The sequence below is a fragment of the Eutrema salsugineum genome, unplaced genomic scaffold, assembly GCF_000478725.1.
Source record: "Eutrema salsugineum unplaced genomic scaffold, Eutsalg1_0 scaffold_17, whole genome shotgun sequence".
NCBI lineage: Eukaryota > Viridiplantae > Streptophyta > Magnoliopsida > Brassicales > Brassicaceae > Eutrema > Eutrema salsugineum.
In genome coordinates this window covers 4988434-5005678 of record NW_006256852.1, presented here as the reverse complement: position 1 = coordinate 5005678, position 17245 = coordinate 4988434, and the positions used below count along the sequence as shown (strand labels likewise).

Here is a 17245-nt window from a genome sequence, read left to right as displayed (position 1 = left end):
TTTTCATTGTTTTCTTATTCTTCTCCTTTTTATTTATTTTTTAGCTTTTCATATTCTTTGTTTTTTCCTTTTTATCTTTCATTGTTTTTGACTGTTTCTTCTTATGTATTGTATTCATCTTCTTTGACTTCTTGATTTTTTTTCATTCGGTTTTTCTGTTGATTTTCTTTGTTTTATTTGTCTGCCTCATCTTCTTTGTTTTCTTTTATTGTTTTTGTATTCTTCCACATCTTCTATTCTTCTTCTTTTGGTTTTATTAGCCGCTTTTATCTTCTGCTTCTTACTTCTTCTTGGTCATTTTTATCTTATCCAAACTTTTTTTCTTCTAATTTTTGTTTGTCTTTTTCGCATCTTTAATTTCTTCTATTTTTTCTTTTTCATCTTGGGGTTTTCATCTTCTTATACTTTATTATATTTATCTACTGTTTTTGTTCTTTTTTTTTTCTTTCAGTTTTCTTCTTCATCTTTGAGTTCTTTATCTCCTTATCATTTTCCTTCTTCACTAATTTGTGTTACCCATTTTGATCTTATTGTTTATGGTCTAGGACTTTTTGTTCATTTTTTCCTCATTTTTTTACGTCCTCGTCAACTTTATGTTCTTCTATATGTTTCGATTTATCTTTTCTCTCTTCTTTTTCTACTTCATTTTTCCCTTTTTTCCCTTTTTTCCCTTTTCTGTTTTCTTTTTTTGTTTTCTTAATTTTCTTCTTCCATCTCATTCTCTATTTTTCATTCTTCATCGTTCAGAATTTGTATTCTTCTAATGTTTTTCTCGATCGTCTTCATCTTGTTATCAAATTATATAATAAAAATTAATATTCAAAGTGTAGGTAAACAAACTAAAGATATATATATATATATATATATATATATATATATTGTTTACTTGACTCACGACATATATGCATAATGTTTAAAAGTCTGATACTCTGATTTATGAAAGAGTTCAGAGTTGTGGAACAAAAGGGGAAAACATTTACATGTTGGATTGTTATAAGAAATCCCCGCAAGCTGCTTTCATTTCCACTCGACCAACATTTTACATCAGCATCAAGAGAACCCGTAAGCATCTGCAATTTCTATTAGAGGAGCAAAAGAATTAGCGCAACCTTATTTTGGTGATAATATTTATGAGAATGATCTAAGGATAACGATATTTGTATATGAGGATTACATTTCTCTCTGCGTGCTCTTTTTGGGCGTTGAGATCATGTAGTTTCTTCGTTGGAATGATGACATCATACAAATATGTTTTAGCAGAAAAAATGACAGATGGTGTACATACTGCACGTTCAGATGTTCTCTGGTGCCTCACAGATCTAGCTTTGCATCTCTGGACTGTCTCACCTTTCGTTTCACCAAGCAAATCAATGAATAGGTCAGTGTAAGATCAAAAAATATATATATATATACATCAATAGAGACGTTTCTGGTTTGAAGAACTTTAGGACCTGGATTTTTTTCCTCTGCATCCTGCTAGAGTATTTGGCCTCTCTTACATTATCCCAAAAATAAACAGAATTCAGAAAGCCATATTTAAATTAAAAAAAAAAACAAAGGACTTAAAACCTGTTCATTAGACAATAAAGATGATTTATGATATGTTGACATTGTTTTAACCACGTTAAGTGAAAATATTGATGTGATTGAACATAAATAGATACATTAAAAAAACAAAAAAAAACAATTTGTAGGGATTGACCAGAATTCTTACTCATGGACAGCTTTGTCCTTCTTTTTAATAGAAACTCAATTGCGCAGAGACCAAAAAAGAATTTGTAGATTTTCACCAGTTTTCCAAAGTCAGCAAAAAGAAACTTTATCGGAGAATGAATGAATCCCATGTGAGAAGCGATCCAGAAGACCCAGTTTAAAACACCGCCACCTAAACACAAACCAATATCAAACGAAGTTAAGAGAATAAAATTCATGAAAAAGTAAAAAAAAAAGAGAAAAACATGTATTTTACCCCAATAATTCAACAAACAAAACACATAGGAAACTGGTATCTCGCACAATCGTAAAACATATAACATGATAAAAATTTAAAAATAAGAGACGACAACAACCTGGGAAAAATGCAAAATGACAAATACAAAAGCTGACAATCGCAAAACATACTAACTATATATACACTGGACAAATATTCAGAGGGGTAACCCATCTACATGGACAAAGCAAAATAAAATAAATAAAAATTATACGATTAACTAGTAAGGAAGAACAACTGACAACACAAAACAACAACATATAATCGAGGAACACTACTATTGGTACTGAAAAACGGAAAAAAACAACAGAAAGAATCGAAAAGTGATTTATAAAAAAAAAGCTACAAAAGATGGTAAACAATACAACGAAACACCGACCAATGTAGAAACCAAACCACAATTAAGCTTAAGATACATTTTAAAAAATAATATATTATATATAGCTCTCAACTTAAGCTAGGGTTTCTCACATCACATGTACATTTTTTTTTACAGATAATCTCGCTCACCAGATAATCCGATTGAAATTATTTCAGATTAATATTATCAAAATAACTAAAAGTAGCAGCAAAATTGTTATAAAAATAATGAAAATAAATAAATAAATTAATTAATTAAGGATATTTAAAAAGATTTTATTAAAGAATAAAGGAATATTAACCACTTAGATTGAATGAGAGAGCTTATAGCGAAACATTTACTTCACATATATAATATACAATATGATTTTAAATTTTTTTTTTTTGGATTACGATTTTTCATAATTTTTTATTAAATTTAATTTTTTTTAAAATTTAAAGAGAGGTAAAAAGTAATTAGGCACCATGAGATTGTATGAGAGAGCTTTAACTCAAAATTTTTCTTAATAAATTAATTAATTAATTAAGGATATTTAAAAAGATTTTATTAAAAATAAAAGATAATTAGTCACCTAGATTGAATGAGAGAGCTTATAGCGAAAATTTTACTTTGTATTTATTATATATGATATAATTTTAAATGTTTTTTTATTAAATTCAAATTTTTAAATTTTGGTTATTTTCTATTTTAAAATGTTTTTGATTAAATTCCGATTTTTAATAATTTTTATTAAATTTAAATGTTTTTTGATTAAATTTTCGGATTTTTAATATTTTTTGTAAAGAAATTTACGATTTTTAATAATTTTTTTATTAAATTTCATTTTAGAAAAATATAAAAAGAGATAAAGGGTAATTAGCCCCCCTGAGATTGAATAAGAGAGATTTAACTCAAAATTTTACTTTACTTATAATATATATGATGATGATGATTATTATTTCTTTTTTGAAATTAAAATTTGTCAAAATATAATTCTAATTTAAATAAACACATTTTTATTTTGTTATTCTATTTTTTTTTATTTTTTAGGATTAAGAACCAATTTTAAAATTTTATTTTCCAAATCTAAATTAGTCAAAATATAATTTAAATTTAATTAAACATGTGTCCTGATCATTTTAATTGACATATGTCATCATCTTGCGAGTTAATACGTTTGAATCACTCTCTTTTATATAATAAGATATAAACATAGTATAAGTTAATATTGGATACACTAACGGCCACATCAACAGTTTTTAACAAAAAACATACATTAGTGATGATTTGTTCTGTGTTATGTCTTTGTCAACTCTGCAACACATTATTGACAACAAACGTAGTTAGAGCAAGTCCAGTAGTGAACCCCATAGAGGGGTTCATCAGCATTAAAAAACAATATTTTTGAGTTGGGTGGTTTGGGAAGAACTCGGCTGAAAACGAAGGTTCCAGTAATGAACTCTATTTTGGGGTTCATCTCGAAAAAAAAATTAATTTTTTTTTTGAAGTTAAGAATTTTTTTTTAAACAAAAACACACATTTATTAAAATAAAAGAAATACAATTTATTACACATTATTGTAGAACATACAATATATAAGAGTAAAATTTAATACAAGAAAATAGAAACATACAATATTTGAAAATTTTAAAAAAACTTAACCAAATTTATTCCAAATATTTTCTATTAAATCCTCTTTTAATCGTTCATGTATCTGGTTGTCACGGACTTCGTGTTCAGCTTCACTTCCCTGCCGCAGAAGCACTTCGCCGGTATGCCATAAGTGGCATCGGCATAAGCCCAGTAAGGAAGCTCTGAACCTTCTTCAGATGAACCGCTGCTGTAACTTGGCATGATCTGCCACAGAACAATATGATTAGCAAAACTATATAAACTCACACGATTACAATATGATATGACCTTATGCAATATGATCATATCATCTACTAATATATAGCAAACAACAAATGAGTAACCATTTCAACCAAAAACTCATAAGCGATTAACCAGTTCATATAACCATATAGCAAACAACAACTAAGAAGCCAATCATATAGCAAAATACCATATAGCAAACAACAAATAAGAAGCAAATGACTTTTAAGATACACACGATTCTTGATAATGTATCGAGAGTGACCCAGTTTGAATACCAACACAAAGCCCCAAATAAACCCCCGAGATAGAAAAAACTTAGTTCATCGCAACAATATTTAGATTTTCAATCTTAAAACCATGAAATCGTATTCAAAATAAGGATATTACGGTTTTAATTGAACGAATTAGACGCCAATTTCAATCCCAGATGAAAGCCCCAAAATTTGAAACAAATTTCGAAAACCCTTATTTCAAATGAATTTAGGGTTTGCAAATCTACTAAATTCGTACCGAATACTAGATTTGGGGTACCAAAGACAACCGTCGAACCTCTAATCCACCGAAATCAAACAAAAAAAACCCGATTTCAACCCGATTTTTTTTCCCCAAAAATCGCAAACCCTAGAATCGCGAAATCGAAATCAAAACATAAAACTACAAGGAACCGAAGCTTACCAGGACTATGGGGACGGAAGATCGATGTTCGGATTACACCTCCACCGGGAATAATCGACGGAACAGGCGGTGACGACGGAATCGCCCTGAATCGCCAAAGAACACGAACGAGAGAAGAAGAAAATCGGGGAAAGAGAAAAATGTTTTCTTTCTGCGGTTTTTTCCCCCCCAAAATGACGCATTTTCCACAGCCTATCGACGGATGCCACGTGGTTCGCATGCGGAGTCTTCAGGGTCGACGGGATGAACCGCCCCTTCCGAGTTGGGCCTATTTTTATTTTTTTAAAAACCAAAATGCCTATAATTTTGTGCCCAAATTCGAGGAAGACCTTCTAATGGACCTGGTCTTAGGTTTAAATAAAACTCATGAACCATTAGAATAAATATAGTTAGGTTTAAATAAAAATCATGAATTATTGGAATAAATATATGTTTTTGAATACCTTTTGACTACAAACGTATTCAGAATATATTTAACCATTGTATAAATATATTTTTTGGAAAAATTTGCCTTCATCACCCTTATGTGTAACATCTAAATTAATTAATATAAATAAGATAAGAATATATAAATGGTTGTTGTGGTTGAAAATGACACAATAGTAATTAATTTAGTAAGTTGAATCCATTGTAAAATTTTGTTTTGAGAAATTTTCTGAGATTGACATTTTAACATGACACTCATATAAAATATATATGACACAAATGTTTTTTGAAGTGTTTTTGTCAATTAATATTGGAAGATTGTTGGTTGGTCATAGAATGCAATTTCTTTTCCCATTATTCCACCATTTAATCCATTTTCAATTGTGCCTTTAAAAAAAAACAAGCAAAATATGTAACCCTAAACGTTTTTGGACATTTAAAATCCGTTTTCAAATTGGGTCTTGAAGCCCAACACAATTGAAAATAGGGTTACATATAAGTCGAAAATAGGGTTTATTATAAATCCACGCTTCTCTTCGCCGTCAGTGTTTTGTTAGCTTTAGCCGCAGGAGTGACTCACCGGAGTTTCAGGTTCCTCTCTTTTCCTTTCCACTTTATCTCCATTGATTCTCCCCATTCTTCGTTTGGTTTTCGTAGATCTCCTATTCTTCTCATATCATTCTTCCGATTTTGTGACTGTTCCGTTATAGGAGAAGAAGAATGTCTCACAGGAAGTTTGAGCACCCAAGGCACGGGTCACTTGGTTTCTTACCGAGGAAGAGAGCTAACCGTCATAGAGGAAAAGGTGGGTTCCCTTCAAATTCTAGATTCAGTGTTATCGAGATGCTTACTTGGGTAACTACAAAATTGATCATTTGATCTGCTTTTTGAAGTTACGATTGAGTTTTCTTCAAATTATAGATTCAGTGTTATCGAATGCTTACTTGGGTGCTTTCAAAATGGAACCTTTAATCTGTTTTTTGAGTTACGATAGAGTTTTCTTCAAAATTTGATTCCGTACCATTGAAATGCTTAGATGTGTATCTTCAATATGTAATCTGCTGTTTTTTATAGTTACGGTTGAGTATCTTTCATGTTTAGAATCATCGTTATTGAGCTACTTGCTTTAGTACCTTAAAAATGGAATATCTGCTATCTTTTCTAGAGTTAAGATTGAGAATTCTTCAAATTGTCATTTCATCTTCAAAATGTAAATTTTTGCTGTTTTTATAATTACGGTGAGTATCCTTCAAATTTAGATTCATTGTTATTGAGCTACTTGCTTTGGTACCTTCAAAATAGAACTTCTGCTCTGTTTTCTAGAGTTAAGATTGAGTATTCTTCAACTTAAGTTTCAGTTTTATTGCAATGCTTGCTTCGTTATCATGTGAATGAAAGTTTATCTTGTGAATGGAAAGATACTCTATCTTTCCTAGAGTTAAGATTGAGTTTTCTTTCTTTTTTTATTTAAACACAACTTTTGAATTTGAATATCAGTGAAGGCATTCCCTAAGGATGACCAAACCAAGCCTTGCAAGTTCACCGCCTTCATGGGTTACAAGGCTGGTATGACCCACATTGTTAGAGAAGTCGAGAAGCCCGGATCCAGTAAGTGATTGTCGTTCATTTTATTTAAGCTGATTTTTTTTTTTTCATTCTCCTACTCTAATATCTAGTTTGGTAGTTTAAATGGTCATGCTTATTTTTTCTATTCTCGTATAGAGCTTCACAAGAAGGAGACCTGTGAGGCTGTTACCATCATTGAGACACCTGCCATGGTGGTTGTTGGAGTTGTTGCCTATGTCAAGACTCCCCGTGGCCTGAGGTCCTTGAACACTGTCTGGGCTCAGCACTTGAGTGAGGAGGTCAGGAGAAGGTTCTACAAGAACTGGGCCAAGTCTAAGAAGAAGGCTTTCACCGGGTACGCAAAGCAGTACGAAAGCGAGGATGGCAAGAAGAGCATTCATGCTCAGCTTGAGAAGATGAAGAAATACGGAACTGTCATCCGTGTTTTGGCCCACACTCAGGTATTTTTGCTATCAAATGTTTTCACCGGTTTAATCAACTTCAGCATTTTGTTGTTGCTTGCAATTATATGCTACCTTTCTACCGTGCAGATCAGGAAGATGAAGGGATTGAAGCAGAAGAAGGCTCACATGATGGAGATCCAGATCAACGGTGGTACCATTGCCCAGAAAGTCGACTTTGCCTACAGTTTCTTTGAGAAGCAGATCCCTATCGACTCAGTTTTCCAGAAGGATGAAATGATTGATGTGATTGGTGTCACCAAAGGTAAGGGTTACGAAGGTGTTGTTACCCGTTGGGGTGTGACAAGGCTTCCACGTAAGACTCACAGGGGTCTACGTAAGGTTGCTTGTATCGGTGCGTGGCATCCAGCTAGAGTCTCATACACTGTTGCCAGAGCTGGTCAGAACGGTTACCATCACCGTACTGAACTGAACAAGAAGATTTACAGGTTGGGCAAGGTTGGTCAGGAGACACACACAGCCATGACTGAATACGACAGGTCAGTATAATTTCTCTTTACTGGTTCATTGGTTCTTATCTTGCTCGGTTATGTAACTGATGACGTTGTGGCTATGGTAGGACTGAGAAGGATGTGACTCCGATGGGAGGATTTGCACACTACGGTATTGTGAAGGATGACTACTTGATGATTAAGGGATGCTGCATGGGTCCAAAGAAGAGGGTTGTGACTCTCAGACAGTCACTACTCACTCAGACTTCCCGTCTTGCACTTGAGGAGATCAGACTCAAGTTCATTGACACTTCCTCCAAGATGGGACATGGTAAATTCCAGACCACCCAGGAAAAGAACAAGTTTTACAACCGTGTTAAGGCTTAAACACGTTGTTCTATCTTAGCTCTTCCTGAAAAAGTCATTAAATACTCTTTTGAATGACTCGCTGCAATTTTGTTTGTTTTAGTTATTTGGATATTTTGGACATCATGCTTCTTGCTTCCCCACATTTTTATAATTATGATAAGATATGAATATCTAAATCATCATAGACCTATAAGCGATCTCACTGGTTAACCACTTTAGTGAAAACTATTATTTTTAATCATGTTTCCAAAAGGATTAATTTATAGAAACTACAATCAACAAAGCCAATTTGCAAAATTAAAAATTCTAAAAATTAACTTCTTCTCTCTCGAGCGTCACCGAGGCTTCTGTGTAACATTGTGCTTCTTTATCTATAAATAATAACCTTTATAACTATTGAATTATTGTGTATTTCTATTATACTTTTTCATGTATAATAACTACTAATTTATTCACTGCTTAAAAAAAATACTACTCATTTATTCAAATGTTACAATTATATTCTTGTGTCTTTTCGTTTTATTTTATTAATTATACCATTTCGTACATAACTGTTGATTATCAACGTGTTAATATTTATGTATTTTCAAGATTGTATATATTTTATTTCAATCTTCATTATTCATTTTATTGAACTTTTTTTCTGTAATCCTCTCTATTTTGAGAAACAATCCCTTATATATCAATTTATTATTTGATAAATTTTAAATTAATTTAAAATTTCAAAACATTGTTAATTTGCAAGTAATTGTTATAGAAATGGTGTTACAAGAAACGTTTTTTAGTAGATGGTTAACCATAAATAAAGAAAAACTTGAAATAAAAGGTGATTCCACTCAATTCTTAAAAAAATATTTTTGAAACAAAAGCAAAACAAATTTGACTAAACAAAAATGATAATTCCCTTGGCAATTATATCACTAATCTTAAAAGGTAACATAATATTTTTTTCCTATGAATTTTTTAGTTCTATTTTTTTTTTATATTATATTCAGCTATGAATAAAAAAGACCTTGAAGTGAAAGGTTTCACATCCGCTCAATATAGAAAAATATTTCTGGAAGAAAATTCAAAATTTAGGCAAAACGGAAAAGTATTAACTCTTTTGACAAGTTTATCACTAATCTTAGAAAACAACATAATATTTTGTTCTATGAATTTATTTGATTCCATTTAAAATCTATTTTTTTTTAAATTTAATTATCATTAATTATGCAAGTGTAGTACTACTTTTGGTTATACTATAATCGTTATATAATTTATTTGACACAGTATACATGATATACCAAACTCACTATAATGGAGATTAAAGATGCACTTTCTAAAGTAGACAATGACACTAATAGATTTGGATGCGAAGTGAAAAAAGAAGACAAAGAAGAAACCAATTTATGTGAAAGTGATGAAGATTTTAGTCTTGAAAATAAGGAAATGAAAATTGCAAAAAGTTTCAAGATAAAAAAAAGGCTAGGAAGAACAAAAAAAAACCTAAATTTATGAAGAAAATAACGATATGAAAAGCTATGAATAAACTATTTTGTCTTATTATTATTATTTTTAGGTAGTTGTATATTTTTGTGTATAACATTTATTAATATGTAAGGTTATCATTATTATAAAGTTGTGTCTTTTCGTTTAATTTATTTTAAATTATATAGTTCTATAAAACTACGAATGAACCATTGTGTCTTGCTATTACATTTTTGGTTAATTGTGTTTTTATGTATATAACTGTTAGCTGTTGTATGGTTATGTCTTTGGATTTTTTATTGGTATATATGTTGTTTATTTAGTGAATCTATGATTACATTTTAATAGAAAATGAAGGTTAGAGATTTAAGTGTTATGATTATTTTGGGTAATCATTGCAACTATTGAGTTTATGGTTATTTTATTATTTACAATTGTATAGATTATGATCATTTTATCAACCATTGCAAATCTTGAGTTTATAGTTATTTACTAAACATTGCAACTCTTAAAATTAAGGTTAATTTACCAACCATTACACCCCTTGAGTTGATAATTATTAAACCATTGCAACTGTTCAAAATTTAAACATTTTATTTTTCAATATTGAAGCATTGAATCTTTTCAAAATCAAGACACAATTACTTATTGAAGATGCACAACTTTTCATTAAAATGATACAATTTTTTACCAATATATATAACAATAAGACACAGTTTTTGTTTTTATTTTTACTTAGAGATAATAAACATTTTATTAATCAAGCATGAAATTCACCTGTTAAATGCCATGAAGTTGAAATATCTGCTACAGTTACAAGTTTTTCTGACACTATTGGCGTAAGATCTACGAGTGCACTATTGTTCAAGAAAGAATATATTATTTTTAAGTAATATGATCAAATTTAATTACTGTGTATGAGATTTTTCATTTTTAAAAATTTACTCATGTAGGATGTTTTTAAAACTTGGCAGATTGATGTTTGAACTGTTATTGTGATATGCTCCATTTAATGATGTAAGATTTTAATATGAAATTGATATAATATATTATAAAAAATATTTTCCTTGCAGGAAAGTATAAAAAATCAATGAATACCGGAAATTCAATAGAATTAGAAAGTTTTTCCCAACAACAATCTTCGATTAATAATACTTTTAAAATTATATATTTTTTAAAAATACTATTGGAATGTTAATTTACATCTATTTATTAAAAATTTTATTTTTTAATAGATGGTGATTTTCAACCAATATCAAACGATAACATTATTCCCAAAAAATTGGAATAATGAGTATTTCTATTGCTAGTCGTAATATCATAACTGTTTTTTTTTAATATAGTAGAACTAATAATGTTAAATATTTGAAGGAAAATAATGAAGAACACGAAAAAAGAACCAAATAATAACTTAATGCAATGTCCCGATTGTAATGCTTGGGTTTGGTCAATAAAAAGTACTGAAATATATGCAGTTAGTAAACAGCCATTGTTCTCATTTTGTTGCAAACAAGACTGTTTTTTACTCCCTACTGCTAGTGAGCCTCCATTGTTATTAGTTAAACTTTTACGTGAGCTTTTGTTTCTCCGATATATAAAAACATGTAATTCTATCCTAACTTTTACCTCTATGGGTGCAGAAATTGATTATTCTGTTCAAAATACATATGAGATGTATTATTTCAAGGTTCATGGTGAAAATTAGTATCTTATTGGGTTTAAAATACATATGACATTTTCATTTATGGATGAATTTGGTATATGTGTTATTTATTTAGTGAATCTATGATTTCACTTAAATGGAGGAGGAATGTTGGAGATTTAATTGTTATAGTTATTTTAGTGAACCATTGCAAATCTTGAGCTTATAGTTATTTTACTAAACATTGCAATTTTTGAGATTATGGTTATTTTACCAACCATTGCAACTCTTGATTTTATGGTTATTTACTAAACATTACAACTTTTGAGTTTATGGTTATTTTACCAACCATTGCAACTCTTGAGTTTTTGTTATTATATCATCACAACTGTTGGGATTATGGTTATATTTCTCAATCTTTTGCAAACCATTGCAACTCTTTTATATTTTCTTTTTATTTTTTTTATTGATAGAAAAGATATTTTTTAAAGAAATCTCAAGCCTAAGCATATTCGAGTTGGGATACCACTTGTCTTGTATTGGGCATAAGCTTTACACTCACATCCATGGGTGTGCTTATTGGAGAACAATTCTCACAATTGAACCTCTTAAACACTTTCTCAATGTAATGAGATTGTGTTAAAGATAGTCCTTTGTTTTCACGCTTGGTTCTAATTCCAAGAATCACGTCCGCCTCCCCCATGTCTTTCATGGCAAAATTTGATGACAAAAATGCTTTGGTAAACTCTACTTGTCTAAGGTCGGTGCCAAAGATCAACATGTCATCAACATATAAGCAAATGATTACTCCATTACCGGGCTCATTAAATTTGCTATATAAACACTTATCCGACTGATTTAACTTGAATCCATTCGACAAGACAACCTCATCAAACCTTTGATGCCACTGTTTAGGTGTTTGCTTTAGCCCATACAATGACTTTATCAACTTACACACTTTATCCTCATTACCAAGCATGATAAACCCTTTAGGTTATTTCATATACACCTCTTGTTCTAATACACTATTTAAGAATGCTGTCTTAACATCCATTTGGTGAATCACAAGATTATTAATAGCCGCCAAAGCAATCAATAATCTTATAGAAGAAATCCTAGCAACAGGAGCATAGGTATCAAAGTTATCAATACCTTCCCTTTGTTTAAAGCCTTGGATAAGCAATCGAGCTTTGAACTTATCGATTGTTCTTTCGACTTTCATCTTCTTTTCGAAGATCCATTTGCAGCCTAAAGGTTTGCAACCGAGTGGGAGATCTGTTATGACCCATGTGTTATTTCCCATGATGGATTCCATCTCATCATTTACTGCTTCTTTCCAAAAAACAACATCTTGAGACTTCATAGCTTCATCAAAAGTCCTACAGTCCTCATCAACAAGATAATAATATGAGTATTGGAAACCAATCTCATCTCTAGACCCTCTAACTAAATAAAGTTGAAAATAAAGACCGAATGATTTTTCAATTCTTCCTCGTTTGCTCTTACGAAGCACATGTGACTTGTTAAGTGGCACAACAGAACTTGAACTAGGAACCATATAGGTATAGATGAAAAACGAGTCTCATCAAATATTGCATCTCTTAACTCAACTACCGTGTGGATGAGTATAGAATCATTAGGTTCTATGACATAAAACCTATAAGCCTTGGAATGCTCAGAATATCCAATAAAAATGCAATCAATACTTCTTTCCCTCAAAGTTTTAATCTTGGGTTGGGGTAGTCTAACGACCGCCCTACAACCCCAAACTCGGAGGTACTTCAAGTTTGGTTTCTTTTTGTACCAAAGTTCATATGGAGTAACTTTATTCCTTTTGTTAGGAAACTTATTTAATAAATAGCACGCCGTTCATAGGGCCTCACCCCAAAATCTGTCACTTAATCCCGAGTAAGATAACATGGAATTAACCATTTCCTTAAAGATTCTGTTTTTCCTCTCGGATATACCATTTTTCTGTGGTGTATACGGAGCCGTAGTCTAATGTATAATGCCTACAGACTAGAAATAGGCAGGATCATAATACTCACCACCTCTATCACTGCGTAATTGATATACTCATATATTAACATGTTTAGGATGCATTTTTAGTCCAAGTATTGAGCCTCATGCATGCATTTAGGTAGTTTTATTAGAGTTTAGCCTTGGTTTTAGCTTTTATAAGGAAATGCATAAGGTCCAAGGGAGTCTTACATGTTTGGAGTGTTATTCAGGTGCTTTGGAGTTTAATTGGAGTGGAAAAGGTGGAACCAGTGGAAGAAATGGTGAAAAAAGGTGAAGAAATGATGAAAAAAGGCATTTGGAGCTTATCGACCAAGCCATGCAACACAGGTCGATTTTTCTCGGCCAAAAATCTTACCGCGGGTAGCAGGACTAGGCCAAAACCTGAACCGTGGAACATGATCATCGGCCAAATTCCCAAGGTGCCGATACGCTCTAAAGATCGCTATACTGGAAAGTCTTCTCGTTCGATTCGGCCTCCGGTGTCTTCAAACAAAATTAAGAGGATTGAGTCATGGTTCCAGAACACTTGGAATCAATAGATTTGGAGTAGTGAGCTGAAAGATATGGCCAACAGAAGATGAACCTGTCTTGTATCCATTCTGGACTGATCCGATGCGCCTCAAAGATCACCTAGGACGAAGCCCTTACCTTCTGATACACTTTCCGGGGCCTTCATAAAGATTTGAGATCTTGAGTCATATTTCCAGAATGCTTAGAATCATATGATTTGGAGTGATGAGTTGGGAGATATCGCAAACGGGGAACAGACACATCCCGCAGTAAGAAACCGGAACCTCCTGAGGCGATGCAAAGAACCGCTTACTGGAAAGCCTTTCTCTCCCCGGATGCACTCACACTATTCAGAAATGTTATAGCTAATTGAGCTTCCTTCCCTCTGGAGTTTATCTTGAGTCATTTGGATCAGTATCCCGGAAGTTATGGTGCCTCAAATGCAAACTAGTCCGAGAAAAAATGAAATGCTACGAGATGGGACTGCAATTGAACAACTCGCAGCAGCGTGTGTTTAACACCAGGACCATGCTGCAAAATTGGAGCTGCGAGTGGAGAAGGAAAATACCTGAATCGCAGACACACTCGCTTGGGGCTGCAACATGGCAGTGGGAGATGGATGTTGAGAAGTATCATGTCGCACCCACACTCGCTTGGGGCTGCGACATGGCAGTGCGAGATGGATGAGAAGGAGACCATCTCGCAGCAAACCATCCAGGACCCAATGAAGCTGGGTCAGTACCCAGTTTTTCCTGGGCTGACCCGGTCCAGAACACTTAGTATAAATAGTTTTTGGGAGAAAAACCCTAGACATCTTTGGATCATCGTTTGTTTTCTTTTCCCCTTTTGTGAAAAACAAATTTGTTAAGAGATATCTTGGGGTTTTAATCAATCAAAAGATGTTTCTTATCATCTTATCTTCTTATATTTACTTCCAATCATGATTAACATCACCTCTTGCAAAGGAAATGGTGTTCATCATGATTAGTGAGTAGTCTTCTTTTAAGCTTATAGGTGTGTAGATTAGGGTTTTTAGATGTTTGCTTTATGATGTTTATGTTTTAGATTCTCATTTCTTTTCCTTAGTTAGCTTCTCTTAATGCTAGATCTCTCATTATAAGCTTTATCTAGAATTTAGGCATTTCTCCACCCACAAGATGTTTGATGAAATGCCTGAATGAGCTAACTTAAGGGTTTATGTTTTGAATGCCATGTGAATGTTTGTTTGAAGCATATATGACATGTTAGAACTGTTTATTAATGCATACTGATTCATATTTCACTAATGGGAATTAGGTTTGAAAATGGATTAGTATAGAGATTAATACTTTGGGAAAGGATTAGTCTATATTTGAGTTCTAAGTTGATTGGATTTAGAGATCATGTGATGTTTGCTTTATCTTTATGTATAAGATTCAGTGTATCTTAGATCTTATTTTGATGCACAAAGAGGCTGTTTGTTCATATTAGGCTTAGAACCTCATGCATGTTAATTGCTTATTCACTAATGGGAATTAGTCTTGATTAGGTAATTAACAAAGAGATTTTTATCATGGGAATGAATTAATCTGACTTGGAAGTCTAGACTAAAAAATAGCAAGTGTTGCATTGTTTGCTTAGCATCATGAATTAACATTGAAAGCACCCTGATCAATGATCACATCTAGAGGTTTAGCTTTATCTTTTTTTGAATTTGAGTCTTTGTTTGCTTACCTTTCTTGTTAAGTTCTTAATTATTGCTTGTTCTTGCTTGTTTTATGTTTTAGATCATCTTGGTTACCAACCTGTTTTATTAGGCTTGGATGAAGAATATATCCATCATAGTTCTGGTGTCTAGAAACCTCCATTTGATACCTCAAATACTACAATGATATGAGTAGTTTGAGTAATTGGGTTTGAACCTAAAAATTCTTACTATCAATTTGGTGCTGTTGCCAATTGGAGAGTTTAATATAGCATTAGGACTTTGGATCTTCTTGAGATCAAATCCTTTTTATTTTGTTTTACTGATCTCCTTGCAAGTTTTGTCTTTGTTGTAGCTGCATGCAAATCAGAAGTCAAGCAAGAAGACATAGAGAAAGAGCTGTGCACATTGAGAAATTGGGCATGGATCAAGAGCAACAGGCTCATGGTGGTAATGGAAACCAGGATCAGCAAGATGCTCAACCACCACGTCCAAGAACAGTAGTAGGAGCTGGTGATGAGGCCAATGATCAGGGTCACAGACATGGGATTCAAGCTCCTACACCTGAAAAAGATCAAATCTGGCTTGATCAACATGGTGCAATCAAACAGATTCCATGGCTTGGCATTAGAAGACCCATTTGATCACATTGACAACTTTGATAGAGTTTGTGATCTAACTAAGATGAATGGAGTGAGTGAGGACAGTTTCAAGTTGAGGTTATTCCCTTTCTCTCTAGGAGAAAAAGTTCATCAATGGGAAAAGTCTCTTCCTCAAGGATCAGTCACAACATGGAAACAATGCAAAAGAGCATTTCTAACAAAATTCTTCTCTTCATCAAGAACAATAAGGTTGAGAAATGAAATCTCAAGTTTTATTCAGAAGAACCATGAATCATTTTGTGAGGCTTGGGAAAGATTTAGAGGGTATACCATGCAATTCCCTCACCATGGATTCTCAGATGCTCAGCTGCTAAGTACTTTCTACAGAGGTGCTTTACCAGACTGGTCTTGGACACAGCTTCAAATGGTAATTTCATGACCAGGGAAGTCAATGACGCCATGACCCTTGTGGAGAATGTTTCTCAGAGTGATGAGCTTTATGGATCAGACTTTGACAGGAATTCAAGAGGAGCTGTGAGTGTAGAAGAGCAAAGGACAAGGAAAGACATCAAGTCTCACAATGAGAAGCTAGATAAACTTCTCCTAGCTTGTCATCATTCAGTCAACTTTGTTGTAGATGTGATTCATGTGTTTCAAGACAAAGTTCAAGGGAAAGATATCACAGATGAGGTGAACTTTGTAGGTGGCTAACAAGGTTACCAAAACCAAAAAGGCTTCAACTACTACAACAATCACCCCACCCAGAACTTTTACCCTTAAAATAATAACCAACAAGGTTTTGTCCCTCCCAACAACAAAGTTTCCAACAGAACTCTGGGAATAAGGATCAAGAGATGCAGAACCTGCTCCAGAAAATTCTCCAAGGTCAAGCAAGTGGTGCCATGGACTTCAGCAAGAAAATAGCAGAGATCTACAACAAGGTGGATTGCTCTTATTCTGATCTCATGACTCAGATTGCAACCTTGGCTTCCAAAGTCAAGACTTTTGAGAACAACAAGGGCCACTCCACTTCTCAACCTCAAGGATCTTTACCAGGGACATCAGTTGCACATCCAAGAGAATACTGCAATGCAATCCTCTCAAATGATGAGAATCATGCTGCTGTCCAAGAAATTGAAAATCTTCTCCATGGCAATG

General features: G+C 32.8%; 1 protein-coding gene and 1 non-coding gene across 2 annotated transcripts; one reads left to right on the top strand and one right to left on the bottom strand.

Moving 5' to 3' along the window:
• The first annotated feature begins 5795 nt into the window (after nt 1-5795).
• On the top strand, nt 5796-8343 carry LOC18020651 (60S ribosomal protein L3-1). The gene is made up of 6 exons (XM_006403323.2): nt 5796-5900; nt 6020-6114; nt 6807-6917; nt 7032-7336; nt 7427-7836; nt 7917-8343. Exons 2-6 carry the CDS (start codon nt 6030-6032, stop codon nt 8173-8175), a joined length of 1170 nt encoding a protein of 389 aa, XP_006403386.1. The 5' UTR covers nt 5796-5900; nt 6020-6029; the 3' UTR covers nt 8176-8343.
• Nucleotides 8344-16334: 7991 nt separating this feature from the next.
• Nucleotides 16335-16441, bottom strand: LOC112087665. The gene has a single exon (XR_002900211.1). It is a non-coding gene; the product is annotated as a small nucleolar RNA R71 (small nucleolar RNA).
• Nucleotides 16442-17245: the final 804 nt, after the last annotated feature.

Bases quoted from the DNA above. Each gene is read 5' to 3' on its own strand.
- LOC18020651 (XM_006403323.2), top strand. From the start codon at position 6,030: ATGTCTCACAGGAAGTTTGAGCACCCAAGGCACGGGTCACTTGGTTTC. The intron at 6,918-7,031 runs GTAAGTGATTGT...ATTCTCGTATAG, and splicing joins AGTCGAGAAGCCCGGATCCA to AGCTTCACAAGAAGGAGACC. The intron at 7,837-7,916 runs GTCAGTATAATT...TGGCTATGGTAG, and splicing joins GCCATGACTGAATACGACAG to GACTGAGAAGGATGTGACTC.